Source organism: Dendrobates tinctorius, unplaced genomic scaffold (genome assembly GCF_039654945.1).
Source record: "Dendrobates tinctorius isolate UK_male_01 unplaced genomic scaffold, ASM3965494v1 ptg000143l, whole genome shotgun sequence".
Classification (NCBI taxonomy): Eukaryota; Metazoa; Chordata; class Amphibia; order Anura; family Dendrobatidae; genus Dendrobates; species Dendrobates tinctorius.
In genome coordinates, this window is record NW_027361810.1 from 41749523 (window position 1) to 41777492 (window position 27970).

The 27970-nt window shown below is 45.3% G+C and overlaps 1 protein-coding gene across 1 annotated transcript; it reads right to left on the minus strand.

The window, feature by feature from the left end:
* Positions 1–1548: 1548 nt before the first annotated feature.
* Positions 1549–27968, minus strand: CFAP210 (cilia and flagella associated protein 210). Its single transcript, XM_073545825.1, has 9 exons — positions 27837–27968; positions 24908–25122; positions 24486–24659; positions 22728–22933; positions 9145–9301; positions 5753–5892; positions 4398–4590; positions 3478–3642; positions 1549–2016 (listed from the first exon to the last, which is right to left on the minus strand). Exons 1-9 carry the CDS (start codon positions 27910–27912, stop codon positions 1654–1656), a joined length of 1689 nt encoding a protein of 562 aa, XP_073401926.1. The 5' UTR covers positions 27913–27968; the 3' UTR covers positions 1549–1653.
* Between the last annotated feature and the right edge of the window lie 2 nt (positions 27969–27970).

Sequence of the window (27970 nt, forward strand, 5' to 3'; positions counted from 1 at the left end):
CCAGATCTGCTATCCATTTTCTCCTCACCGTTAACGGATGTTTCAGTAAAAAAGTGTCCAACAGACCCCTATACATCAAGGTAAAGAATCCCCTCGAATTTCTCCGAGGTCCTATGAGATTCAACAAACTATCTGACTGCAAAACTACACGTTCGTTCTGTTTATTTAGGGCATGTCTCAGCGGTAGATACTGGAAAAACATCTTCTGGCTCAAAGGAAACTCCTTCCTGAGCATTTCAAACATCTTAATCACACCACCATCAAACAACTGAGACACGAAACAAATGCCAATACGCCTCCACTGACCAAACCCCCGCAATCTCATGTGCTCCGCCATTCTAGGGTCAAACCAAATTGATGCATATCGAGTAAATTCTGTCACCCCCTCCAATGTTTAATTTTCTGCCAAATTTTCCCCATCATAACTATGGTTGGAAATTTTTCTGGGTTCAGTCTAAATCTACCCGCTTCCAAACTAGCTAAGAATGGACCCTTCCCCACTATAAATTCAGTGATTATTCCAGCTGATGTACTTTGGCTAGATTCTCCCCTGCCCACCATATGCTGACATTGAGACACTATATAATATATCCAAGAGTTAGGGACCGCCAAACCACCCTCATCCTTAGATCTCTGCAGATGTTCTAATTTGATGCATGCCCGTCCACCCTTCCAAATTAAATCCCTAAACAGAGTATTAATTCTATAGAATTTTCTCTGCGCCAACCACACTGGAGCATTATTCAGTATATAGAGGAGCTGAGGCATAAGTATCATTTTGATCAGATTGACTCCGACAAAAATAGTTTATTCCAAGCCCCAATCTTCTGAAATTTTCCAAGCAAAGGAGTCAGGTTTAGCCGCACATAATCCTCTATCTTAGCCGAAACTACAATACCCAAATATTTGAACTCAGAACCCACCCGTAGGGGAATCGCAGGATTCCCTGTCAGGGGAGCCGCCACATCCAAGGGTAGCAACACAGACTTATCCCAGTTGATAGATAGTCCTGAGAGAGCCCCAAATTTAGTAATACTTTGCATAGCCACCCTCAAAGACTGCTGCGCATCTTCCAGAAATAAGAATACATCATCCGCGTACAGAGCTATCTTCTCTCTATGACTTCTATATCTATATCCCTATCCCTCCGTATCTCCGCCGCCAGAGGCTCTATAGCAATCGCAAACAGCAGAGGAGACAAAGGGCACCCCTGCCGTGTACCGATACACAAAGGAAAATCCCCAGACAGAAGGCCATTCCCCCGTACCCATAAAAAGTGTATTGTAAAATTGCTTTTTATATTAAACATATATACGGTATATTTATTAGCACTTTATCATGTGATAGCCCCTTCAATTCCAATTGTTACTTACTAGACTTCTGTGTCGATTTCTTCCTTGTATATTATGACCTCGACTCTTCACTGTTAAGACTACAACTCCCAGGATGTTGAACATGTGGGGGGTTGTAATTTTACAACAGCTTTGAGCACCACTGATCTAAGGATTCCTTGTAATATTCTTAAAAAAATAAATAATCCAGCTAAGATACGGTAATTCAGGATTTATTCTACTTTATTTAATAAGGACATTGTTAAAAAGTGATGTCAGGATTATAGAATTCGCCCTGCTTCTACTGGGACACAATGCCTCTTCAAAATGTAAAGCCGAGTCTCCTCTTCCCTTGTTGAACATCCCCAGAATCGTATATTTCCTTTATTTGCTGGGTGGTATCGTTACGATATGCCGGTAACTGAACGCCGCTGGTGTCCTGCACTTGGTAGCTCGGTCGTATGCCTCCTCTGTTGGAGTACACCGGGCCATGTCCTCCTCCGGTGCCGATATGAGCGGCTTTTTTCAATGCCAGTGGATTTCCTCCGGCTTTGGTGACGGAATCAATCACCCGTTTGGCGTATTCCTGAAACATTTCCTCTTCCTTGGTTATCAGTGCTTCATTCTTCCTGGCATACTCAAACTCTGCTTCTCTTTCTTCTTCTGTCACCATCTTCTTTTCAGCCTGATAAAGATATTACAGAATGAACCATAGATTTAAAGGGACTCTCTCAGTACAGAATGACTGCTCAAACCAAGCACAGGCGCTCGGTGCTCCATGGCATGGCCAATCATTTACAGACACCTTCCCACCTGCTTGTTTTCCATCTATCTCCATCCTTCTGTGGCTCTATGAAGTCAGAGCTGTCAATCAAAGAAGAGGGGGATGGAGAAGGATGGGAAACAAGCAGGTGGGGAAGGTGTATATAAAATGATTGGCCATGCCGTGAAGCACCAAGCACCTGTGCTTGGTTTGAACAGTCCTCCTGTACTGACAGTCCCTTTAAAGAGAGTCTGTCAGTACAAAATGACTGTTCAAATCAAGCACAAGTTCTCTATGCGTCCCTGACTTGGCCAAACAGTTCAGTACACCTACACATACACTTATTTTCTATCTATTTCTGCCCTCTAAGTTCTGTAAAGGCAGAGCTGTCAAGGAAGAGTAAGTTGGAAATAGTTGGGAAAGGTACACAGAGTGCCTGTGCTTGGTTTGAACAGTCATTTTTGCTGATGGATTCCCTTTAAGTAATTTGAAAACAATTATGTACATTCCTTTTTTTTTTCTCTCTATAGGTATCTTCCAACATTTTGTAAAGACTGGACACCATTGGGGGATGAGGAATTTTTTTTGCAGGGCTGGGAAAAAAAATGTTTTACTAATAGACTTAGAAATTTTCACCTGTTTTCACTCTGTAATGTACAATGTATATAAAAAAAAAATGGTTGAAAATTTCTAATAAAGGCTCATTCAGGCCTCCATTTTTCACATACGTGTTCTAGCCATGTTTTCAACGGTACAACACACTCCCATTATAGCCTATGGGGCATGTTTTTTTTTGTGGACAGAATGACCGCAAAATAAATCCATGGAGACATGTAGGTTCTCGATCCGCTGTCCTTTTCAAATGTGTCCACGAAAAAAAGACTACACCCGGCTCCAATCCTTATGTCATCGTAGGGCCGTCCGTTTTAATGGGTTGGAGAATGGTAGATATTTTTGTTTTGCATATGAAAAAAATAAAGGAGAGTAAAGACCGACACATGGACCAAACATGGATGAAAATTGGGTGTTTAAGGTGGAATTCCTATGTTGTAGGTGCAACTATCATAATTATCTGAAAAAAATGGTCCTCTAGTAATACGGTCCAGAATTCTGCAACAAAGTCTGCAGAATGTGAATTTATCCTAAAATGGTCAATAGCTGTAAGCCATCACCATGCACAGCCAGATATAAGGCTCGTGACATCTGCCCGGTGCCTGTGCTGCCATATTTATTGCCGGGAAAAATGAAAAATCCAATGTAGCAGACTTATATGAAAGGATCTGCCGCCACTGGATGAGTGAACCCCACCGATAATTCCCAGGTGTGACTGAGACTATTCCTTATGCAAACACGTATTTCTAAAGCCCGGCTCTGGACTCTCACCATCTGCTGGATCTGCAGGTTTTGGACTTTTCTACATTCATCTTCGACTCTCTTCATTTTCTCCCTTTGCTGTGCGACGAAGAAGTTATCGGCTTCTTTTATTTCATAAAGAGCCTGGATTCCTTTTAGTTTCTCTTCCTTTTCTTCTTCTTCTTTCTTCTTCCTCTGACAGATAGAAATATACAATATATAACTAATAGTTTTCTGATTTTTAACAGCGATATTGCTATAAACTGTCCACCAGGCTGTGTACGGCTCCAACTAAGGCACAAGATTTTTGCCCCAAAAGGACAGGGTGGTCTGTCTTATTACCCCAGCATAGTCGTGCCTGCCAACCAATCCCAGCCTGCACAGAAGGGAAGTGCCATGGTCTAAGAATGGAGCGTCCGTGGGTCTCCTGGCCTGAATTCAGCAGCCTCATATAAGCTTACTACTGCTATATGACTGCATTTAAGCTTCCAATTAACACCTAGACCCCACAATGGTTCCCCTGGATTTAACTTGGCCCTATTAACCCTTGTAACCTTATGCTGATCTAAACTTGGCGCAGCAGAACTGTCGAAAATCAGGGTGTTCATATGAGTGACTAACGGATTCAGTCATTACCCCTGACATCATTTCCATCTTTCTATCCTCTGTTACAAAAAAAAAACCTCATGCCCCTCTATGTGCCCACTTTACAGTTACAGCCATAATAGTGAATCCTACAGGGGTGCACGAGTGCATCAGCCCAAATACTAGTCGCCCTGGTCGGCAGGCATTTGCTCGTTAGTTTTACAGAATGGGAATATTGATGAACACAAGCGCAGAGGTCAGAAGACATGAGATGTGAGAAAATAAGGAACCCAAGTTTATGTGGCATACCCAAGAGCCATAGATGATTTTTAGTGTAATAATGGGCGCCGGAGCCCGCTACTCACCATGGCCATTCTGTGCTCTGCAATCGCCTTCAGATCTGCTTTTCTCTTTTCCTCTTTTTCCTCACTTTCTTTTTTGATCTTCGCTTCCATCTCATCCAGCGCTCTAGTTAGACGTTCTTCTTCGTCATCGAGCTTCTGCTTCATCTGCGCGGCCAGCAGTTCTGTGATTTTATCCCTGCGTTCCACTGTTTTCCTAATTCCATGTCAAGGTGCAAATTCAATGTCATGTTTTCCTACAAACAGGTATGGCATGCATGCTTTCATAACCAGAACTATGAAGTATGATGTTCTAAGAAACTTCCTCTACAGACAATCTGCTAATAACGTGGCCGGCCAGCAGAATACATTTACAGGAGCCTGTGTTTTGGCAATGGTCTGTTCAGAATTGCTGATATAAATCAGGCCATTACAAAGGCTCTTTGAAAAGGTTGCCTTACTTCCCCCAAAACATGTCGAAAAGGCAAGGCATATAATAAACTAATAAGCAAAACTATGCCAATCTGAGTCCTATCCAATGGCATCCTGTCCTACCAGTGAACACAAAAGCGACCTCCCGGTGGAGCGACGAGGGTTACACCCAGGAAGTACAGCTGCTTTCATTGTCTTATCCCATGAGCGTTTCGCCATAGCTTCATCAAGGATTATCTTTGACAATTCTACAGTGAAATGTGTTTTGTGGGGGGGCAGGGTCCCTATCCTGGGATTAATATGGACTTAGTTATTTTTACTTGCCATTTCCACCCCCTTCTCCTTTGCATGTTTTGCACTGCCTTATTCTCTTAAAGGGAATTTCCAGGACTATTTAATTTTTTTGTACTATGGGTCTAAGAACTAACAGGTAATTAGCTGCTTCCTACCTCCAAGGTGTGCTCGGCGTCGATCTCAGCTAAAACAGACTGGTCATAAACTGGTGACTCAGCGTCTTCCGCTCACGTCACGTCGACAGAGCGAAGTCTGCTTTGCTCTGTTGACGGGGCATGACTGTCAACATCATGATGATTGACAACCGGTTCCGAACAGGCAGCAGGGAAGAAGAAGAGCTGATCTGCTGACGTGGAGTAGCTGAATTATTGGCAGGAGCGGTCGATGACCGCTGTGAGCCATCACTGGGTACAACAGGTAGGTAGCTGGCTCTGTTAGCAACTACGTGCCTATTTGTTTTTAGGCCTATAGTAAAAAAAAAAGATGGTCCTAGACAACCCCTTATAATATAAACTGATCTGCAGCGCCTGGCAGCAGCCGTTACACATTGACCGAAGCCGCGCAGTTGAGCTCCATCCATCCGCTGCCAAAGCGAATAGCAGCTGATCAGTGGAGGGACTAATAACTCATCAAAATGGTGGAAATGTTCTCACCTATGTAATTCCTCTTCTCTCTCCTTTTTCAGATTAGCCATTTTTCTCTTTGCGAGAACATAGCGTCTCGTCAGCTCATCGTTCTCTTCATCCATCTGTTTCTCAAGTGCTCGCAGGAGGTCTCTGTCAGCAATATGTGCCTACGAATATAGATCGTGCCCATACATTAGGTTAAGAATGTATTTTCTTCCATGCTGAGATGATACAGGTATTGGGCTTTAATGTGATGGGATTGCATTAGGTACAGTGGATTTATCATGGTTCCCGCTACCAGATTTAGGCCGGGGTCCCATTAGCGTATGGCATCTGATGATTCTCTCTTGCGAGATGCGATATGCTGATGACACTCGTCTCTTGTTCTGCTGCACGCGTGATCAGAGTGTCAGCGCTTTGTGCTCTGATCCTCTCACACAACAGGACCCCGGAGCACATCTCCTCTGCTGCTGCGACAGCGGGAATCGTACTGCACTCGGGTGATATCTGAGTGCAGTCAGATGTTTCACACGCACCCATAGACTTATATGGCTGGGTGCGATCCGATTCTCTCATGAGAAAATAATCACAGATGTGATCTGCACCACAGAGAAACATTGGGCCGAGTGCATTCCGATTTTTTTTTTTATCCGATTCCATCATAATTGCAAATGAGCCCATACACTGATCTGACTTTTTGATAGGTCAATAATGTGAGGAAAGCGTCTACAGAGTAATGTGAGTAGAAATGGCTCAAACTATAATGTGGTTGTCTTCTACTTTGAAATAATTTTTTTTCAACCACACTAAGGTGCTTAAAGGGAATCTGTCACCCTTTTTTTGGACTATGAGCTGCCGGCATCGACATCAGGGGCTTATCTACAGCATTCTGTAATGCTGTAGATAAGTCCCCGATGTAACCTGAAAGATAAGAAAAAGAGTTAGATTATACTCACCCAAGGATCCGGTCCGATGGGTGTCGCCGTCCGGTCCGGTGCCTCCCATCTTCATTCGATGCCGTCCTCTTCTTCTCTTCCTGTCGTGGCGCAGGCACACTGCTCTGCCCTGTTGAGGGCAGAGCAAAATACTGCAGTGCTCCTGTGCAGGAGTCACGACAGGAAGGGAAGAAGAGGACGGCATCGTATGAAGATAGGAGGCGCCGGACCGGACGGCGACACCCATCAGACCGGACCGGATCCCTGGGTGAGTAAAATCTAACTCTTTTTTTCTTATATTTCAGGTTACATCGAGGGGCTTATCTACAGCATTACAGAATGCCCTCCTCCTCCTTTCAAAGTTTTTATCCTCTTAATATATTGCAGTCATCATATTCTATAGCACTGTGTACTTACAATTGCTCATTTTGCCTTTCTACCTAGTTATGTCTCCTCTTTTCCATTAGGTCTATGACATCACGTGATTAAAAACTGACTAGCAGAATCCTTCTTTACTCATGCACAGAAAATAGACCTCCTGTTACTACATAGAGTTATCAGTCACTGCAAAAGTCCCTGGCAGGGGGACCTGAGTCAGGAGGTGAAGAGGGGAATGATAAATGCAGGGATAAGAGACTTCCTGTTTCTACAAAGACCAGAGAAAAGAGAAGAATTAGCTGGGTAGAAAGGCAAAATGAGCTATTGTAAGTACACAGTGCTATAGAATATGAAGACTGCAATATATTAAGAGGATAAAAACTTTGAAAGGAGGAGGAGGGCATTCTGTAATGCTGTAGATAAGCCCCCCGATATAACCTGAAATATAAGAAAAAAGAGTTAGATTTTAGTCACCCTGGCGTCCGGTCCGGTCCGATGGGTGTCGCCGTCCGGTCCGGCGCCTCCTATCTTCATACGATGCCGTCCTCTTCTTCCCTTCCTTTCGTGGCTCCGGCGCAGGCGCACTGCTCTGCCCTGTTGAGGGCAGAGCAAAATACTGCAGTGCTCCTGCGCAGGAGTCACGACAGGAAGGGAAGAAGAGGACGGCATCGTATGAAGATAGGAGGCGCCGGACCGGACGCCAGGGTGAGTAAAATCTAACTCTTTTTTTCTTATATTTCAGGTTACATCGGGGGGCTTATCTACAGCATTACAGAATGCCCTCCTCCTCCTTTCAAAGTTTTTATCCTCTTAATATATTGCAGCCATCATATTCTATAGCACTGTGTACTTACAATTGCTTATTTTGCCTTTCTACCCAGCTAATTCTTCTCTTTTCTCTGGTCTATGTAGAAACAGGAAATCTCTTATCCCTACATTTATCATTCCCCTCTTCACCTCCTGACTCAGCTCCCCCTGCCAGGCACTTTTGCAGTGACTGATTACTCATGCAGAGAAAATGGACCTCCTGTTTCTACATAGAGCTAAGAAGGATTCAGCTAGTCAGTTTTTAATCACGTGATGTCATAGACCTAATGGAAAAGAGGAGACATTACTGGGCAGAAAGGCAAAATTAGCAATTGTAAGTACACAGTGCTATATAATATGATGACTGCAATATATAGAGAGTGTAAAAACTTTGTTGGAAGGATGAGTAGGAGGGCTTCTTAAGAATTAAAAAATAGCTGATAAACAGTCACAAAACCAGTGCCGCTCCTCTGCCTACATCGTCCACTAAGCTCCTGGTTTCTTCTAGCAGGCAGCATCACGCAACGGCTGCAGACAATCAGATATCGCCGATCAACTTCTGTTTGGACAGAAAGTCAAGGGCTGCAGACGATTAGCAGCCACTGCTTGGCTGCAGCCATCATGTAACTCCAGCTGCCGGAAATGCAAGCCAGGAACGCTAATGGCAGAGTGGACGAGAGGCACTAATCTTGTAAGTGAGCATGGGCTTTTTTTAAGCACCCTGGGACCATTGAAAATATTTTTTTTTAATTAGTGCACAACCCCTTTAAATTTATCAATTTGGAAAAGTGGGTATTTTTCCACCAGATTCGACTGTGATTGGGATTTCTATGCAGCGCATTGCTGAGAATAGTAATATATTAAAACAAGTCTGCCACTAAATAGACCCCTTTAAAAAAAAAAAAGCACCCATTGGATTCACAGTCAAGGCAGGTACTGTGTATAAATGAGATGCCTCTGGATGACAGCCAGCACACGATAGTGGTGATGGTTGTCGGTACCTTAATTGCATACAGGACACAAACGGGAACCCTAACAAAAGTTTTGCTTCCTATCAGCAGGCACAATGTTTGTAATTATGCGATAGACTGAGCTTTTTCTAAAGTGACATGCAGATTTTAGGTGACATAGTTACATGCCCATAGATATTATACGCAACTATTTACAAAGAAAAAGTTTGGAAAACTTTGTAGAAACTTTGTACTTTACTGTTTGGCACCGATCAGAAGTAGAGGATGTCTTCCTCCTACGTTAGGGCTAGAGATTGATAGATGGGACTGCACGTTTCTCCCCACTAACCTGATGAGTCTTCATTATTTCTTTTTTCTCCTCCATTTCCAGTGTGGCTAGTTTGTTCATCTCCCACTCATGCAGCCGGGCCTGTCTCTGGATCTCTGCACTTTCTCGGTCGTTGGCTTTTTTCTCTAAGTCGGCGGCGTGTCTGTGCTCCTCCATCCTGGGGACAAATATAATAAGTGGCTTCATGTAGAAAAATACTAACAACGCGCACCGATTTTACACTATAAATACGAGATGATGGAGCACAGATCAGTCTATTCAGCAGCTGTGGATTGTAGATTCAGCTAGCTGATGCTGACATTACAAGGGCTACCGCATAAGGTGTATTATGGCGCCATACAACCGCAGAGTTGCACCCAGATGCTATGATTAAGGCTATGTGCACACGTATGCAGAAATTTCTGCATAAAAACCGGACTCCCTTCCCAGAAAACGCACGTTTTTTTATGCGTTTTTTTTCAGCGCGTTTCCAGACCCATAGAAAATAGCTAGAAACGTGGAATTTTCCGCAAATTAGTGAACATGCTGCGTTTTTTACCGCAAAGTGGTTTTTCGCTGTAAAAAAAACATCAATATGCACATAAAGGGCAAAATGCATAGAAATAAATGGGAAGCTTATTTTAAGCGTTTTTTGAGCGGATTTTTTTGGCAAATCCGCGAAAAAAAACGCTACGTGTGAACACAGCTTAAAGGCGTTGATTTAGGGGAAGAAGCGCGCGGCGACGGCACATGGAGTGTACTCTATAGTGGTACAGGCGCCATGCACATGGCTCCGCTGATTCCCCCATTCCCCTTCTTTCTTTCAATTCCTAGTTTTGCATGTGCTCAGATGCAAGAACACAACCTTTATAATGGTAATATGGATGTTTTCTGATTTGGTGATCACCTACCGGACTTCTTGTTCTTCTTTATGTCTCATTCACATGTCAGTTTTTCTCCCGTATAAGAAAAACAGACTGATTATTTTGATCAGAGTGTGGTCGAGTGTCCTCAGCTTTTCTCATACGTGGAGAAAAAAAAAAAAATTCTCCACCTCCAATGTGACAGTCAGACCCACAAACTTGCAAAATTGGACATGAGAAATACTGGAAGATACTAATCCTTCATACAACACCATCAAGGAGGCGTCTGATTGTCTGCAAATTTATCCTACAGCTGCAAAACAACAGTTCCAGCAAACTGGATGGGATTTATAGAAATCTCCGGCCCTCTGTGCTTTTCATTTACGCAGTGTAAATTGACCGGCAGTGCGGGTTTGAAATCTGCACCATGTCAGTTTCTATTGCGCGTACGTTGAGCTTTATTTGCAGATTTTCCCCATAGAATTGAATTAGATAACTAAAATCCATATGTAAAAAAACGTTGAAACACATCAAAACCGCATACTATATCAGTAAAGAATAATCAAAAACTAAACAACTTTATTGAAAACATGACGTACCAAAAAGGGAAAGAAAACTGCAGCATTAAAATCGCAATAAAAACATAATGGAAAAAAACCCTGCAAGTAACCTAACTTACCGAACATGTGCAGAAAAGCTGCAACATTAAAAACTCACCAAGTACTCATCTTGGGTACATAGCCTAAAGAAGAAGAACACAGAGTCCTGGAAGTGATGATTGGGCCCCACAGAGCCCTCATCTCACATCATCCAGTCTGTCTGGGATTACATGAAGGATTTACACAAGCAACATCCAGAAAATCTGCGGTTGGTTCTCCAAGATGTTTGGAACAATCTCCATGACCGGTTTCTCCAAAAATTGTGTTTAAGTGCAAGTACCTAGAAGAATTGATGCGGTTCGGAAGGTAAAGGGTGGTCACCAAATATTGATCTGATTTAGTTTTCTTCTTTGTTAATTCACTTTGCATTTTGTTAATTGATAAAAATAGTCATCCTCCTAGTGACAGCAGCTGACACCCATGGTTTCCTGCATCCCCCAATGAAGCCATAGAGAAGTAAATTATTAACACTTCTCTTTCTAGAAGCATTCTTCCATTCTGTACATACAGCTAGAAAGCAATATATTTGGATACAAATAAAAGAATATTAAAAAAAATCATATATATATAGCCTTAAAGTGTAAAAATCAATATCCCCATCATAATCAAAAATATGGGTGAGACAAGGAGAGTCTTGAGAAAGCACACCTGCAAAACGCGCGTTGGTGCGTCTGTGGTACTGCGGACAGGCGCTAAAACTACATTATGGATAAGCTTTATCATATATCCCTCACTTTGTGGTTTGTCGAAATGGTCTTTACGGTTTATAACCAGTTTATATACCAGTTTGATATTCCAGTGTCACGCCGCCCACGCCGCTCCTTGCACCGCCGCGGCCACCGCCTGCCTAGCCGCGGCACACTCACCCGGCGTTCCTGCGCGCTCCTGCTCTGCCTCCTGCTTCTGCCCCGGCTTCCCGACGGGCGCGCCCGCGCTGTGTTCAGCAACGCACGCGCACTCCGTTCTGCCCAGGGCGGCCGCCCGTCTCACTGCTCGCGCTGCACCCTGACCCGGAAGTCCTTCAACCTCTCCCCTTATCAGGCCGCCCCTTCCTCCTGGTGGTGCCTGATTATCATTTGTGACTTGCAAGTGATCCTGGCCCCACGTCCTGCCACGCATTCCCCTGCCAGCAGTTCCTTTGCCTGTGCCTGTTCCTTACTCTCCGTGTTCCTCTCTCCTAGTGCTTGCCTGCCTGTGGTCCCATCCAGCCTCGTTCCTGTATCTCAAGCCTTGTCCTCCAGCCCATACCTCCGCCTTGCTGTCTCCTTCATGTTGCTGTTCAGCCTCCGTCATCCCAGTCCTGTTCGTCCTCTGTGTTCCAGTCCTGTCGGTTCTCCGACAGCCTCTCCAGCCCCCCGCGGCTACTCCTGGGCCTCTCCCCTGGATACCAGCTACTGTGGTGATAGTCTCCCTTGGGTCTGCCCCTAACGCTCCCTGTATAGGGGGTGGTACACCAGGTCAGCTCGCCCGATGGAGGTTCGTTGCCACGGTCCAGCAGGTCCACCCCGGGAACCCCTTCAAAGGTCTCATAGTATAATCAGGCCATGGACCCCGCTGGTACCTCTGCCGCCGCCCAAAACGAACTAGCGTTCCTGCGGGAAAATCAGACCCGGATCATGGCATTTTTGAAGACCATGGAGTCCTGTCTCGCGGCCCTACAGCCCTCCGATCCGGGGAGCGCGTCCCAGCTAGCCTGTCTCCAGCAGGAACTCGCCCAGCAGCGAGACACCCAAGCCCGCATGCTTAATTTCATGGCCTGAGTGGATAATCGGCTGCTCACCCTACAGGCCGCCGCTCCGGCTCCAGTTCCACAGCCTTCCCCTCATTTGGCCAAACCTCCGCGGTACACCGGGGACCACAAGCTGTGTCAGGGGTTCCTTAACCAATGCCAGTTGCATTTTGAATTATTGCCACAACAGTACCCCACTGACCGAGCCAAAGTGGCCTTTGTGGTATCCCACTTGGAGGGTGAGACACTGGCTTGGGTAAACCCCCTGTGGGAGTGAGACGATCCTCTGGTCTCCCAGCTCGCCCCCTTTCTGGAGACTTTTCGTAAAGTCTTCGACGAGCCCGGGCGCCTGGTCTCTGCCACCGAGTCCTTATTTAATCTCCGCCAGGGTACTCTCTCAGTGGGTCAGTACGCCTTCCAGTTCCGTACATTGGCTTCCAAGCTAGGATGGAACAATGAGGCCCTGGTAGGAGCCTTTTGGCGTGGCTTGTCCGCTCGAATTAAAGACGAGTTGGCTGGGCGAGACACACCAACGTCCCTGGAGAACCTCATTTCCCTGGCGACGCGTATCGATCTACGTTTCCAGGAGCGTACCCGCGAAGCTGCCAGGGAGAGAAGATTTCCTCGCTCGTCTCCAGCTACACACAGTCCTCCTCGCTCGCGATTTTCCTCCGTGGCTGCAGCTCCAGAACCCATGCAGGTGGACCGACTCAAGCCGGCGGAGTAACGTCGCCAGGAGACACTCGCACAAGGTCTCTGTCTCTATTGCGGCAGCGCCACCCATCTCCTGCGTTCTTGTCCGGTGAGACCGGGAAACGCCTCCGCCTAGGACAGGTAGGAGAGGCCTCCCTAGGTGTCAATGACACATCTGTACCTTTGATCCTCCCTGTCTTGTTGAACCACGGTTCTAAACGCTCTTCAGAGGTAGCTTATATAGATTCTGGGGCAGCAGGGAACTTCATCCAGCTCGAGGCGGTAAAAAGATTGCGGATACCTGTCAGGTCCTTGGAGACTCCTCAGCAGTTAGCGTCAGTCGACGGTGCTCCCCTACGGGAGACCGTTACCTTGGTCACCAAAGAGGTGGAGTTACAAATTGGAGCCTTGCATCAGGAGAGGATAGCCCTCTTCCTACTGCCATCATTGTCCCATATGCTTCTCTTAGGCCTTCCTTGGTAAAGGATACATGAACCTGTTCTGGATTGGCGGTCTGGAGACATTCTTTGTTGGGGTCAGTCCTGCCAGACTAAGTGTCTCCTTCCTGTTCAGCCTCTTAAAACTTCGCGGCCAGTCACGGCGCCTGCAGACTTGGCTTCGGCCTACTGGGCCTTCGCCGATGTCTTCGATAAGAAAGAGGCAGAGAGTCTTCCCCCGCATCGTCCATAAGTTTGCCCGATCGATCTTGTTCCAGGCTCTACTCCTCCTAGAGGCCGAATCTATCCTCTGAATCCTCTCGAGTCTCAAGCCATGACGGAGTACACTCAGGAAAATTTGGCCTGGGGCTTTATCCGGAAGTCGTCTTCACCTGCTGGCGCAGGTTTCTTCTTCGTCAAGAAGAGGGACGGGTCCCTTCGTCCCTGTATTGATTATGGGGGTCTTAATGAAATTACGATCAAGAATAAGTACCCGCTGCCTCTCATCCCGGAGTTGTTCGATCGGCTATGGGGAGCACGAAACTTTACTAAACTGGATCTCCGTGGGGCTTACAACCTCATCCGTATTCGCTCCGGAGATGAATGGAAGACCGTCTTCAATACCAGAGACGGGCACTACGAATATCTGGTCATGCCCTTCGGTTTGTGCAACGCCCCCGCAGTATTCCAGGAGTTTGTAAATGACATTTTCCGAGACCTTCTGTACTCCTGTGTGGTGGTGTATCTGGATGATATTCTCGTCTTCTCTCCGGACCTGTCCACCCACAGAAGAAATGTCCGTTGAGTACTGCTGCGTTTGAGGGAGAATCGCCTGTATGCCAAGCTGGAGAAGTGAGCCTCTGAGCAGTCGTCCCTTCCGTTCCCAGGGTTACGTCATCTCCGACTCGGGCTTACGCATGGATCCAGGAAAGGTGTCCGCTGTGCTCAACTGGCCACGGCCTCATGGTGTTAAAGCAATTCAGCGGTTTCTCGGCTGGGCAAACTATTACCAGCAGTTTATTCCTCATTTTTCTTCGTTGTCTGGTCCCATCTCCTTGTTGATCCGCAAGGGGGCTAATCCTCACGTATGGTCCTCTGAGGCCGAGAACGCCTTCCTATAACAGAAACCACTGAAAATGTATTATTGAAACAAATAGACAAAGCAGCAAATCACAATGAGGGGATTATTATGGGGGACTTCAACTACCCCGACATAGACTGGGAAACTGAAACCTGCGTTTCTCAGAAAGGAAACCAATTTCTGTCAGTGACCAAGGATAATTATCTGTCACAACTTGTGCAGGGCCCAACTAGAGGAACAGCCCTTCTGGACTTAATTTTAAGCAACAGGCCAGATAGAATAACAGAAGTACGAGTCGATGGCACCTAGGGAACAGTGACCACAATATAATGCAATTCCACTTGTCCTTCAGTAAGGTGCCCTGGAAGGGGGTTACAAAAACGCTGAATTTCAGGAAAGCAAAGTTTGATCAGCTTAGAGAGGACCTTCGCCGAATTGATTGGGACAATGTCCTCAAAAATAGGAGCACAGAAAATAAATGGGAAATATTTAAATCAGTTTTACACACCCACTGCGAGCTAGCCATACCGTACAGAAATAAAAGGGCTAGGAACAGGAGAACACCAATGTGGCTAAATAAGGATGTAAAAAGGGCAATAAATAACAAGAACAAGGCATTTAAGAAGCTAAAACAAGAAGGCAATGAAGAAACATTAAAAAATTATAGAGAAAAAAATAAAATGTGTAAAAAAACAAATACATTTAGCAAAAGTGGAAACTGAGAGACTCATTGCTAAGGAAAGTAAAACAAACCCCAAACTATTCTTTAATTATATAAACAGTAAAATGATTAAAGTTGATGGTGTCGGCCCTTTAAAGAACAATGAGGGTGAAATCATAGAGAGCGATGTGGGAAAAGCAAATGTTTTAAATACTTTTTTCTCAACAGTGTTCACACGGGAAAAGGATTTGCCAGGGGAAATGCAGAGTGATAATGTAAACTCCCCATTAAACATTACCTGCCTAACCCAGGAAGAAGTGCAGAACCGCCTTAGTAAGATTAAAATTGACACATCACCAGGCCCTGATGGCATTCACCCTCTGGTATTAAGGGAGTTAAGTAATGTGATAGACAGGCCTCTATTCCTTATATTTAAAGACTCTATAGAAACAGGGTCTGTTCCTTTTGATTGGCGGCAAGCAAATGTGGTACCAATATTCAAAAAGGGGTGTAAAAGGGAACCTGGAAACTATAGGCCGGTAAGCTTAACATCTGTTGTGGGTAAAATTTTTGAAGGGTTTCTAAGGGATACCATTATGGAATATCTCAATGTTAATAAATGTTTAACTCCATATCAACATGGCTTTATGAAGGATCGCTCCTGTCAAACTAACCTGATCAGCTTCTATGAGGATGTAAGCTCTCAAATGGACCAAGGAGAATCATTGGCTGTCATTTATCTTGACTTCTCTAAAGCATTTGACACTGTCCCACATAAAAGATTGGTAAGTAAGATGAGAAAGCTTGGGCTAGGGGAAAATGTGATGATGGGTAGGTAGCTGGCTTAGTGATAGAAAACAAAGAGTGGTTATTAATGGGGCATACTCAGATTGGGCCAGGGTTACTAGTGGGGGACCACAGGGTTCTGTATTGGGCCCCCTACTATTTAATATATTTATTAATGATCTAGTGGATGGCTTACACAGTAAAATATCAGTATTTGCAAATGATACAAAACTATGTAAGGTAGTTAACACAAAGAAGAACATTTTGCAACTACAGATTTCAGTAAATTGGAGAATTGGGCTGAAAAATGGCAAATGAGGTTTAACACAGATAAGTGTAAGGTTATGCACATGGGAAGGAGAAACAGATGCTACAATTACTTACTAAACGGGAAACTTCTGGGGAAATCAGACATGGAAAAAGACTTAGGCAACTTAGTCAATAAGAAGCTAAATTGGAGTGCCCAGTGTCAGGCAGCTGCCACCAAAGCAAATAGAGTCATGGGATGCATTAGAAGAGGTCTGGGGACACGAGATGAAAACATAATTCTCCCTCTGTACAAATCACTCATCAGACCACACTTGGAGTATAGTGTGCAATTTTGGACGCCGGTGCTCAAGAAAGACATTACTGAACTTGAAAGGGTTCAAAGGCGGGCTACTAAAATGATAAATGGAGTTGGTTCACTACAATACCCAGAAAGGTTATCAAAATTAGGTCTATTTACTCTAGAAAAGAGAAGACTTAGGGGAGACCTAATATATACAGTGGGGAAAAAAAGTATTTAGTCAGTCAGCAATAGTGCAAGTTCCACCACTTAAAAAGATGAGAGGCGTCTGTAATTTACATCATAGGTAGACCTCAACTATGGGAGACAAACTGAGAAAAAAAAATCCAGAAAATCACATTGTCTGTTTTTTTTTTCATTTTATTTGCATATTATGGTGGAAAATAAGTATTTGGTCAGAAACAAAATTTCATCTCAATACTTTGTGATATATCCTTTGTTGGCAATGACAGAGGTCAAACGTTTTCTGTAAGTCTTCACAAGGTTGCCACACACTGTTGTTGGTATGTTGGCCCATTCCTCCATGCAGATCTCCTCTAGAGCAGTGATGTTTTTGGCTTTTCGCTTGGCAACACGGACTTTCAACTCCCTCCAAAGGTTTTCTATAGGGTTGAGATCTGGAGACCGGCTAGGCCACTCCAGGACCTTGAAATGCTTCTTACGAAGCCACTCCTTCGTTTCCCTGGTGGTGTGCTTTGGATCATTGTCATGTTGAAAGACCCAGCCACGTTTCATCTTCAATGCCCTTGCTGATGGAAGGAGGTTTGCACTCAAAATCTCACGATACATGGCCCCATTCATTCTTTCATGTACCCGGATCAGTCGTCCTGGCCCCTTTGCAGAGAAACAGCCCCAAAGCATGATGTTTCCACCACCATGCTTTACAGTAGGTATGGTGTTTGATGGATGCAACTCAGTATTCTTTTTCCTCCAAACACGACAAGTTGTGTTTCTACCAAACAGTTCCAGTTTGGTTTCATCAGACCATAGGACATTCACCCAAAACTCCTCTGGATCATCCAAATGCTCTCTAGCAAACTTCAGACGGGCCCGGACATGTACAGGCTTAAGTAGTGGGACACGTCTGGCACTGCAGGATCTGAGTCCATGGTGGCGTAGTGTGTTACTTATGGTAGGCCTTGTTACATTGGTCCCAGCTCTCTGCAGTTCATTCACTAGGTCCCCCCGCGTGGTTCTGGGATTTTTGCTCACCGTTCTTGTGATCATTCTGACCCCACGGGGTGGTATTTTGCGTGGAGCACCAGATCGAGGGAGATTATCAGTGGTCTTGTATGTCTTCCATTTTCTAATTATTGCTCCCACAGTTGATTTCTTCACTCCGAGCTGGTTGGCTATTGCAGATTCAGTCTTCCCAGCCTGGTGCAGGGCTACAATTTTGTTTCTGGTGTCCTTTGACAGCTCTTTGGTCTTCACCATAGTGGAGTTTGGAGTCAGACTGTTTGAGGGTGTGCACAGGTGTCTTTTTATACTGATAACAAGTTTAAACAGGTGCCATTACTACAGGTAATGAGTGGAGGAAAGAGGAGACTCTTAAAGAAGAAGTTACAGGTCTGTGAGAGCCAGAAATCTTGATTGCTTGTTTCTGACCAAATACTTATTTTCCACCATAATATGCAAATAAAATGAAAAAAAAACAGACAATGTGATTTTCTGGATTTTTTTTTTCTCAGTTTGTCTCCCATAGTTGAGGTCTACCTATGATGTAAATTACAGACGCCTCTCATCTTTTTAAGTGGTGGAACTTGCACTATTGCTGACTGACTAAATACTTTTTTTCCCCACTGTATGTACAAGTATATCAGAGGGCAATACAGAGATCTCTCCAATGAACTGTTTGTACCAATGACTGTGACAAGAACAAGGGGGCATTCTCTTTGTTTGGAGGAAAGACAATTTCTGCACCAGCATAGAAGAGGGTTCTTCACGGTAAGAGCAGTGAGGCTCTGGAATTCTCTTCCTGAGGAAGTGGTGATGGCCAACTCACTGAATGTATTTAAGAAAGGAATGGATGCTTTTCTTGTGAGTAACAGTATAGAAGGTTACGAAAAACCTAATATTATAGGTAGATGGTTGACCCAGCTTAGGGGAAGGAATTTTTTTCCCTATGGAGAAAATTGGATTTTACTCTCTGGGTTTTTTGCCTTCCCCAGGATCAACAATGCAGAACAGCTGCACTAAAAATAGGCTGAACTAGATGGACATAAGGTCTTCCTTCAGCCTTCAAAACTATGTTACTATGTTACTATGTCTCTGAAGCAAGCCTTTGCCACCCAACCCGTGCTCCAGCGTCCTGAGGCCAACAAACCTTTCATCCTCGAGATTGACGCCTCGGCAACTGGGGCCGGAGCAGTACTTTCTCAGAGAGCTTCCTCCGGACGGCTGGGTACTTGCGGTTTCTTCTCCAAGACGTTCTCCACTGCGGAACGGAACTACTCCATCGGTGACAGGGAACTGCTGGCCATCAAGTTAGCACTGGAGGAGTGGAGGTACCTATTGGAGGGGGGCTATACATCCTTTTAAGATCTACACGGATCATAAGAACTTAGCCTACATCCGATCTGCACAGAGACTCACCCCTGGCAAGCCAGGTGGTCCCTGTTCTTCGGCCTTTTCGATTTCGAACTTCACTTCCGCCCCGGCAACAAAAATCTCAGGGCCGATGCATTGTCCAGGTCCTTCATGTCTACAGATACTGAGGAGGAACCCACGCACATCATGGATCCTTCCAGGCTCATCATGGTGTAACCCGACACTTTAACTTCTCTACCTCCCGGTAAAACTTTTGTGCCAGAAAGAGACCGGAAGCGAGTCTTATGCTGGGGGCATGTCTCCAAACTCGCGGGTCACGCTGGTCATAAAAAAGACGCTCATCCTCATGTCCCGCTACTACTGGTGGCCTACCCTTCTCCATGATGTCCGAAGTTTTGTTGCCTCATGTCCCTCCTGTGCCAAGAACAAGGTTCTGAGGCAGCTGCCCTCTGGTTTTTTACACCCGCTTCCAGTCCCTTCGGCTCCGTGGCAACACGTCACAATGGACTTTATTACCGATCTACCTCGGTCTTCGAGTTGTACCGTCATCCTTGTGGTCGTGGACAGATTCTCCAAAATGGCACACTTTATCGCCCTTCCTGGTTTACCCTCAGCACCTGACTTGGCGAAAGTTTTCATCCATCATATCTTTCGCCTCCATGGCCTACCTCAACATATTGTTTCGGACAGAGGAGTTCAGTTCACCTCTCGATTTTGGAGAGCTTTATGCCAGTCTATGAACGTTACTCTTGACTTCTCTTCAGCGTACCACCCACAGTCCAACGGACAAGCGGAGCGGACTAACCAGTGCCTGGTGAATTATCTCCGTCACTTCTCTAATGCCCACCAGAATGACTGGTCTGACTTACTCCGGTGGGCTGAATTCACATATAACAATCACTCCCGCGAATCTTCTGCCAAGTCGCCTTTCTTTTTCGTCTATGGGCAACATCCTGGCATACCCCTACCGGTTCCTCCTGTCTCGGGTGTACCGGCGGCTGATCTTCTGTCTGGGGAGTTCTCCAAGATCTGGCAGGAGACCAAGACCGCTCTTGAGTTAGTTTGTGACAGAGTGAAGAGACACGCAGACAAAAGGCGCTTAGACCCTCCTTGATATCCGGGTGATAGGGTTTGGGTATCCTCCAAGTTCATTCGCCTAAAGATTCCTTCGCATAAGCTAGGTCCCCGATACATTGGACCCTTCGAGGTCTTGGCTCGCATCAACGATGTCTCCTACAAACTGCGGCTTCCCGCCTCCCTCCGCATCCCTAATTCCTTTCACGTGTCCCTTCTAAAACCTCTCATCCTCAATCAGTTTCATGCCTCTACCACTCATTCACCTCCGCCTGTCTCCAATGATGAAAGTAAAAGACATTCTGGCCAGGAAAAAGATAAGAAGGAGGACCTTTTTTGTGGTTAATTGGAAAGGTTTAGGTCCTGAGGAGAGATCCTGGGAGGCCCGGGAGAATATCCAGGCTCCTCGAATCTTGGCTAGGTTTCTTTCAAGCTTGCGGAAGGGGGCGCTTAAGGAGGGGGGTTCTGTCACGCCGCCCACGCCGCTCCTTGCACCGCCGCGTGTTATGAGTTCATTTTCTCCTTCACCTCTGATGTCTGATGAACTCCCTCTGCTGGTGAAAGGAGGTAGTGAAATTGATCTGGATGGGAAGAACCTGTCATCTGAACAGGTGGAGTGTGATTGGACATCCGGAATTTCTGAGTGGATATAAGGCAGCCGACGCCCTGCAGGGTTGCTGGTGATCCTTTCTGCTCTGAGCTCTGGCATCCAGTTTAGTTCCTGTCTACTAAAAGCTAAGTTTTTGCTCTGCTATTTTTCCATGAGATTTTGTCTGTTTACTTAGTGCTTGTGTTCAGCCTGCCCTGGTTGGGACGGGGTGAACTTCATTTTTGTCTCTGATCAGTTGACCTCTTTGCTCTGTCTTCAGAATATACCTGAGTGCTGATATAGTGATTTTGAAGTCTAGTGACTTCAGGGCCTTTTCTATCAGACGTGTTGGACATTATTTTTGGCAGGGTTTTTTGCGGATTGCAGCCAGAATCTTTTCTGTCCTTTCCTATCTAGTTAGTTGGGCCCCATCATTTGCTCAGCCTGTCTTTCTGTCTGTGTTTGTGTTTTCATCTGTTTTTCACCGACAATTCATGTTGGGAGCTGTCTATTGCTTTGGGGTCTGCTCTGGGGCAGTTTAGATTTCCCCTTTCTTTCTTTAGGCTTATTTAGCTCTCTGGCTGTGACGAGGGGTCTAGGGCACCGTAGGAACCCCCCTACGGCTACTGTTAGTTGTGGTGAATAGGATCAGGGGTCTGCAATCCGATAGCTACCAACCTCTACGGTTTTCTGGACTTAGCTTGTGTTTTTGTTTTTTCCTCCTCCGGTGACTCATTCATAACAGCCGTGGCCACCGCCTGCCTCGCCGCGGCACACTCACCCGGCGTCCCTGCGCGCTCCCGCTCTGCCTCCTGCTTCTGCCCCGGCTTCCCGACGGGCCCGCACTGTGTTCAGCAGCGCACGCGCACTCCGTTCTGCCCAGGGCGGCCGCTCTTGTCTCCCTGCTCGCGCTGCACCCTGACCCGGAAGTCCTTCAACCTCTCCCCTTATCAGGCCGCCCCTTCCTCCTGGCGGTGCCTGATTATCATTTGTGACTTGCAAGTGATCCTGGCCCCACGTCCTGCCACGCATTCCCCTGCCAGCAGTTCCTTTGCCTGTGCCTGTTCCTTACTCTCCGTGTTCCTCTCTCCTAGTGCCTGCCTGCCTGTGGTCCCGTCCAGCCTCGTTCCTATGTCTCAAGCCTTGTCCTCCAGCCCGTGCCTCCGCCTTGCTGTCTCCTCCATGTTGCTGTTCAGCCTCTGTCATCCCAGTCCTGTTCGTCCTCCGTGTTCCAGTCCTGTCGGTTCTCCGCCAGCCTCTCCGGCCCCCCGTGGCTACTCCTGGGCCTCTCCCCTGGGTACCAGCTACTGTGGTGATAGTCTCCCTTCGGTCTGCCCCTAACGCTCCCTGTATAGGGGGTGGTACACCAGGTCAGCTCGCCCGAGGGAGGTTCGTTGCCACGGTCCAGCGGGTCCACTCCGGGAGCCCCTTCAAAGGTTTCACACCCAGGTTTGTTTAGGGCCCATTTACACCACTGCTATTTTCTACCGGCAGCAGTCTGATATTCCACTTTACCACTCATTTTCACCTGAGTCCTGTCCTCTATTTTTGATCCCTCCTACATGTTTCATGTTTAACCCTTGATCCATGTTTCTTTTTTAACATGTATTAATTTTGAATGAATTGTCTATTATTCTCATATATATACCGCCTCTGCGTGGTGTGTTTTGGATACTTTGTATCCGCTTTTTAGGCTGTATATTTGGAAACAAAGCATAGGTACAAACAATTTGCATCATAAAGGCTTCGTCAGACGTCCATGATCATTGGTCCGATCTGGGATCACAAAATGTGAAGCTGTCACACCCGGGGTCGGGAGATGCGTGGCCAGTCCACGCATTGTGATCCAAGATCGGACCAATGATCATGGACGTCTGAAGGACCCGAAGTGTCATAAAGGAAACCTTTACATACTGCTTCAGAAGATCACTTGCATTATTCTTTCTCTCAGTCGACCTCTGCAGCGCCTTCTGCTGGTCAGAATAAATAGTTTCCTCCAATTCCCTCTGCATCTTAGCCAAGGCGTCCGTGTCTTGCCTGCTGTTCACACTCATGCGTTTATTCTTCAGTTCTATCTGGGCGTCTCGTTCTCTAATGACTTCAGTAAGCAGCAGCGCGCCCTGTAATAATAGAGGTAACCCAATACCTAGTGAGACTCACGATGCCGATTACCTTACTCCTAACGACTCCGAGCTGTTAAAGGGTACTCTATTAGATCACACAAATGCCTGCCGTCATCCCCGGATCCTCGATTCATTAGCCGTCTATGCCGGCAAACATAAAGAGAGGCTGAGGATGCCGTCAGGTAGTGGCAGGTCACAGGGCTCTTGTCCAGCGACCCTGGAGTACTGACCTGGTACAATTTGTAAGATGGGGGCGTATTTTTAGTTTTTACAAGATTCTGACCATCTTATTGATTTCCTGCCTCCATGAGTGGATCCGTCACCAGATTTCACAATACAAATTGAATAAATGATCAAATAGATTTTAGACCTGACGAGGCTGGTGCAATTACTATGAAAATCCATTTCAGAACGGCTGGATAATCTTTTCCTTTTCTGTAACGTTTTCTTTGCCTGATGTTTAAACAAGCATTCTATGAACTAAGAATTGCACGATTTATTTGCATTAAAGGAGCTCAATGACCAGTCTGATTCTGGATTCTACAGCCATCCTAACGTGGGGTTTTTATAATAAGTACACCAGCCTCAATAAGTCTAACGGATCGATTTCATATTGTATGCAGTTGGTATTGTGGAATTTGGAAACAGAACCGCTTTAACCCCGTTCAAGACAGGACAAAGTTTGTTTTTTGCGCTCTTATTTTTCATCTCCTTCTTGCAAGTGACATAACTTTTTTTTTTTAGTCTCTACATCGTCATAAGCTCTAATTTTGAATGGCAACATTCATTTTACTATATAGACAATACTGAAAAATAAGAAAAAAAATTCTAAGTGGGTTGAAATGGTAAAAAAAAAACACAATTCAGCCTTTGGTTTTTGGGTCTCGTTTTTCCATTGCTCATTGTGCAGTAAAAATCCTTCATGTCAATACAATTATGGTGATGCTAAATACTGTACATAGTTTTTTTTTATATTCCACTGGTTAAAAAAAAATTAAACTAGTTAAAGAAAAACACAAATCGAGTTTGTGTTGCTATTTTGGAGCTTGTATTTTGCGTAGATGATATTATTGCCATTTTGGGGTACATACATTTTTAGCGCTTTTTTTCATTGCATTTTTTGGCAGAGCTCAGTGAAAAAAAGTCAATTCTGGAGTTTTGATTTGATTTATGGCATTCACTTTCCATAGGGAATAGGAGGGTGACTTACATTTATTTTTATACTTTTTTTTAAATAGGAGGGTGACTTACATTTATTTTTATACTTTTCTTAACTACTTTTTACACTATTTTTTTTCGCTGTGGGACTTGATCCTGCAATTATTTGATCACTTTTACTATATACTGTACTTGCAATAATTTTATTTTATTTTTTTGAGGGGGGGTGGGATCTGTATTTCTAAAATTTTAGGATTCTTCTATCCTATGTGAAGACTATTTGGCAAAATTCTATTTCTCTCATTAGATGCATTGTAGCAGCACTATGATATAGAGTCAAATCAAGGCAGCTGGAATAGCGAGACGTCTATGGCGGAGGTGGACGACGTACGTGGAAGGTCTTGACTTTGTCACTCTGATTATATTGCTTGACTCTGGCGTCCTCGATGGCTTGCCTCCTCTTTTCGGCTTGGTACTGGGCCTCCTCTACATCGATCCTTTTTTTCTCCTCCTCTTCTTTCTCCTCCCGCAGTTTCTTTGCTTGTAATTTTTCCCTCCTTGAACCCTGCGAAAAAGTTATATCTTAAGAAAAATAAATATCTAAAAACTTTTTCGTCTTACTTAGCTCAATGTGCCACATGCCAAATATATTAAAGGGGTCATTATAGTTAATGAAAAGCTGCACGAAGATAAAACAATGTACAATCTCCACAGGCATGATAGTGTGTACGGAGCCTTATGACTGCTATCGCCTATGTGAAGAAATGTGTCCCAGGTGAATGCGGACGCGGCATCATTACCCGATCTACTCACAGATATGGTGTTGGTCCAGTTCTTCACCAGTTCCTTCGATCGTAGATGTAAGTCTTCCCTTTCTTTCCTTTCTTCATAAACTTTCCTTGCCTTTTGCTCCAGAGAGTTTCCATGGTTGGTTATACGTTCCCACTCTGCCCTCGGAAGAACGGTAACTTCCCGGAGGTCTACGGTTGTATCCGCTGCGTCTGCCATGTTTCCTGGTAATCTCTCTACTGCAATTTTCATTGAGGAAAAAAAAAACAAAATAAAAAATATTTTAAAGTATTTCAGATTCTAACTAAAGCTTCATCTAAATGTATGGTGTGCGATATGGGACTTTTTAGGCGGCACGGTGGCTCAGTGGATAGCACTGCAGCCTTGCAGCACTGGAGTCCGGGGTTCAAATCCCACCAAGGACAACATCTGCAAGGAGTTTGTATGTTCTCCCCGTGTTTGCGTGGGTTTCCTCCGGTTTCCTCCCACACTCCAAAGACATACTGATAGGGAATTTAGATTGTGAGTCCCATTGGGGGAAGGGATGATAATGTGTGCAAACTGTAAAGCGCTGCGGAATATGTTAGCGCTATATAAAAATAAAGATTATTATTATTATTTTTAAAGGGGTTTTCCAGATACAAAAAAAAAACCTTTATCTCTCGGCTGCAATTTGTTTAAAAAACAAACAAACAAAACTATTTGTTACACACACTCGTTGTTCTCTGTGTCTGTGATTGTCTGCAGCGCTGATGTAATGTTGACAGCGGGCGGCTAATAACTGAGCTCAGCGGCTCAGGAGAGTTAATGGCCAGAGCCACTGACTGGCTGCAGCGCTGACGTAATGTTTACAGTGGGTGACTAATAACTGAGCTCAGCGGCTCAAGGCAGTTGATGGCCCGAGCCACTGATTGGCTGCAGCGCAGACATAATGCTGACAGCGGGTGGCTAATAACTAAGCGCAGCGGCTCAGGGCAGTTGATGGCCCGAGCCACTAATTGGCTGCAGCGCTGATGTAATGTTGACAGCGGGCAACTAATAACTGAGCTCTGCGGCTCAGGAGAGTTGATGGCCCGAGCCACTGATTGGCTGCAGCGCTGACATAATGCTGAAAGTGGGTGGCTAATAACTGAGCTCAGCGGCTCAGGGAAGTCGATGGCCCGAGCCACTGATTGTCTGCAGCGCTGATGTAATGTTGACAGCGGGCGGCTAATAACTGAGCTCAGCAACTCAGGAGAGTTAATGGCCCGAGCCACTGATTGGCTGCAGCGCTGACGTAATGTTTACAGTGGGTGACTAATAACTGAGCTCAGCGGCTCAGGGCAGTTGATGGCCCGAGCCACTGATTGTCTGCAGCGCTGACATAATGCTGACAGTGGGTGGCTAATAACTGAGCTCAGTGGCTCAGGGCAGTTGATGGCCCGAGCCACTGATTGTCTGCAGCACTGATGTAATGTTGACAGCGGGCGGCTAATAACTGAGCTCTGCGGCTCAGGAGAGTTGATGGCCCGAGCCACTGATTGGCTGCAGCGCTGACATAATGCTGAAAGTGGGTGGCTAATAACTGAGCTCAGCGGCTCAGGGCAGTTGATGGCCCGAGCCACTAATTGGCTGCAGCGCTGACATAATGCTGACAGTGGGTGGCTAATATCTGAGCTCAGCGGCTCAGGAGAGTTGATGGCCTGAGCCACTGATTGGCTGCAGCGCTGCTGAATTGACATCGGAGCTGTAGACAACATGGGATCGGACCCGGGGAGGGTAAGTGAAGCACATTGTTTGTTTGTTTCTTAAAGAAACTGCTCCTGGGAAACAGAGGTTTAAAGTTCTAAAATTTAGGATTTTTACCTATAAAAAATCCATAATTGAGACAATTCTAAGGGATGGGTCAGTGGGATTTTTGGGTGAGTATCGTGCTGCGTATGGTTTGTGTATGGTGGTACGGAGGAAGGGCACCAGTGTCGTCTCCCACGCCAGTCACGTAATCATGGGGTGGTGAAGTATCACTATAGAAGCCAGGGGTCTTCTGAACACCCCCCGTTGTCGCCATCTTGGTGCCTCTATAAAGGCCAACCAGGACTGTACGGCTATACTGAAGTATGACACTACACAGAGCAAGCCTCCCGAGGAGGACTAAACAATAAGAGAAACGTAATTAAAAAAGTTTTAAAAATGTCTAAAAAATACCTAAATATGTCATTAAAAATAATAATAAATCGTATTTGAAGTAGATGCGACTGTAACAGTCCGAGCTATGAAAATACTGAATCAGCGAATGCAGCGAAGACCATAAAAAGGGAACGTCATCGCTGGTTTTCGCTCATTGCACCTCCCCGAGAAAGGCAAATAAAAAACAATCAAAATACCGTATCAATAAATACGACGGATCGGCAAGAAAAAAAAAGTCCGTCACTCAACTCCATGGGCAGAAAAATCAAAAAGTTACAAAGTTTTTACCAGAGTCCAGAATTGTTCTGTAGTGATCTAGATAAGAGGCCGCATGATCGTCCCGACCTGGAGAATCACGCTACCGTGGGGTCATTTCTACCGCACAACAAACAGCGTAAAAATAAAGCCCATAACAAAAAACTACGTCGGAACCGCAATTATTTCACTATTTCTCCAAACTTAGATTCTCCCACCCTTTTTTTCGGTACAATATATGGTAAAATAAATGGTGACGATTAAAACTACAACATCTGACTAAAAACAATTTGAAAATATATATTTTTTAAAAAGTATGAATCTAGGAATAAAAAAAGAACGAATAAAGCAAAAATTGGAAACTGAAGGGGTTAAAGGGATCTCTTGCAATGACTGATTCCTAAATAAAAAAAAACAACCCATCACATCAGCTGATCACGTTCTAAATCTCTTTGTTTGACCACAGCTGAGGGTTCGTTACAATGGTATCCAGTCCCAGTGACTCCCTATAAATGATGGCGCTGCCTCTTACCTGTCTGATGCCTGCTGGACCCCTTCCTCCGGCTGTGCCGGACCACCGGGACGGACGCCGCAGACATCATCATCATCTTCACTTGCCGCGTCCTCACGTTGCCGAGCAACCAACAGGACGTGTAACTTTCCGTT

Coding starts and splice junctions, on each gene's coding strand:
- CFAP210 (XM_073545825.1), bottom strand. CDS start 27,912: ATGATGATGATGTCTGCGGCGTCCGTCCCGGTGGTCCGGCACAGCCGG. Junction 5,893..9,144: donor AAATAATGAAGACTCATCAG/GTTAGTGGGGAG, acceptor CTATATTCGTAG/GCACATATTGCTGACAGAGA. Junction 4,591..5,752: donor AGAGAAGAGGAATTACATAG/GTGAGAACATTT, acceptor ACATGGAATTAG/GAAAACAGTGGAACGCAGGG.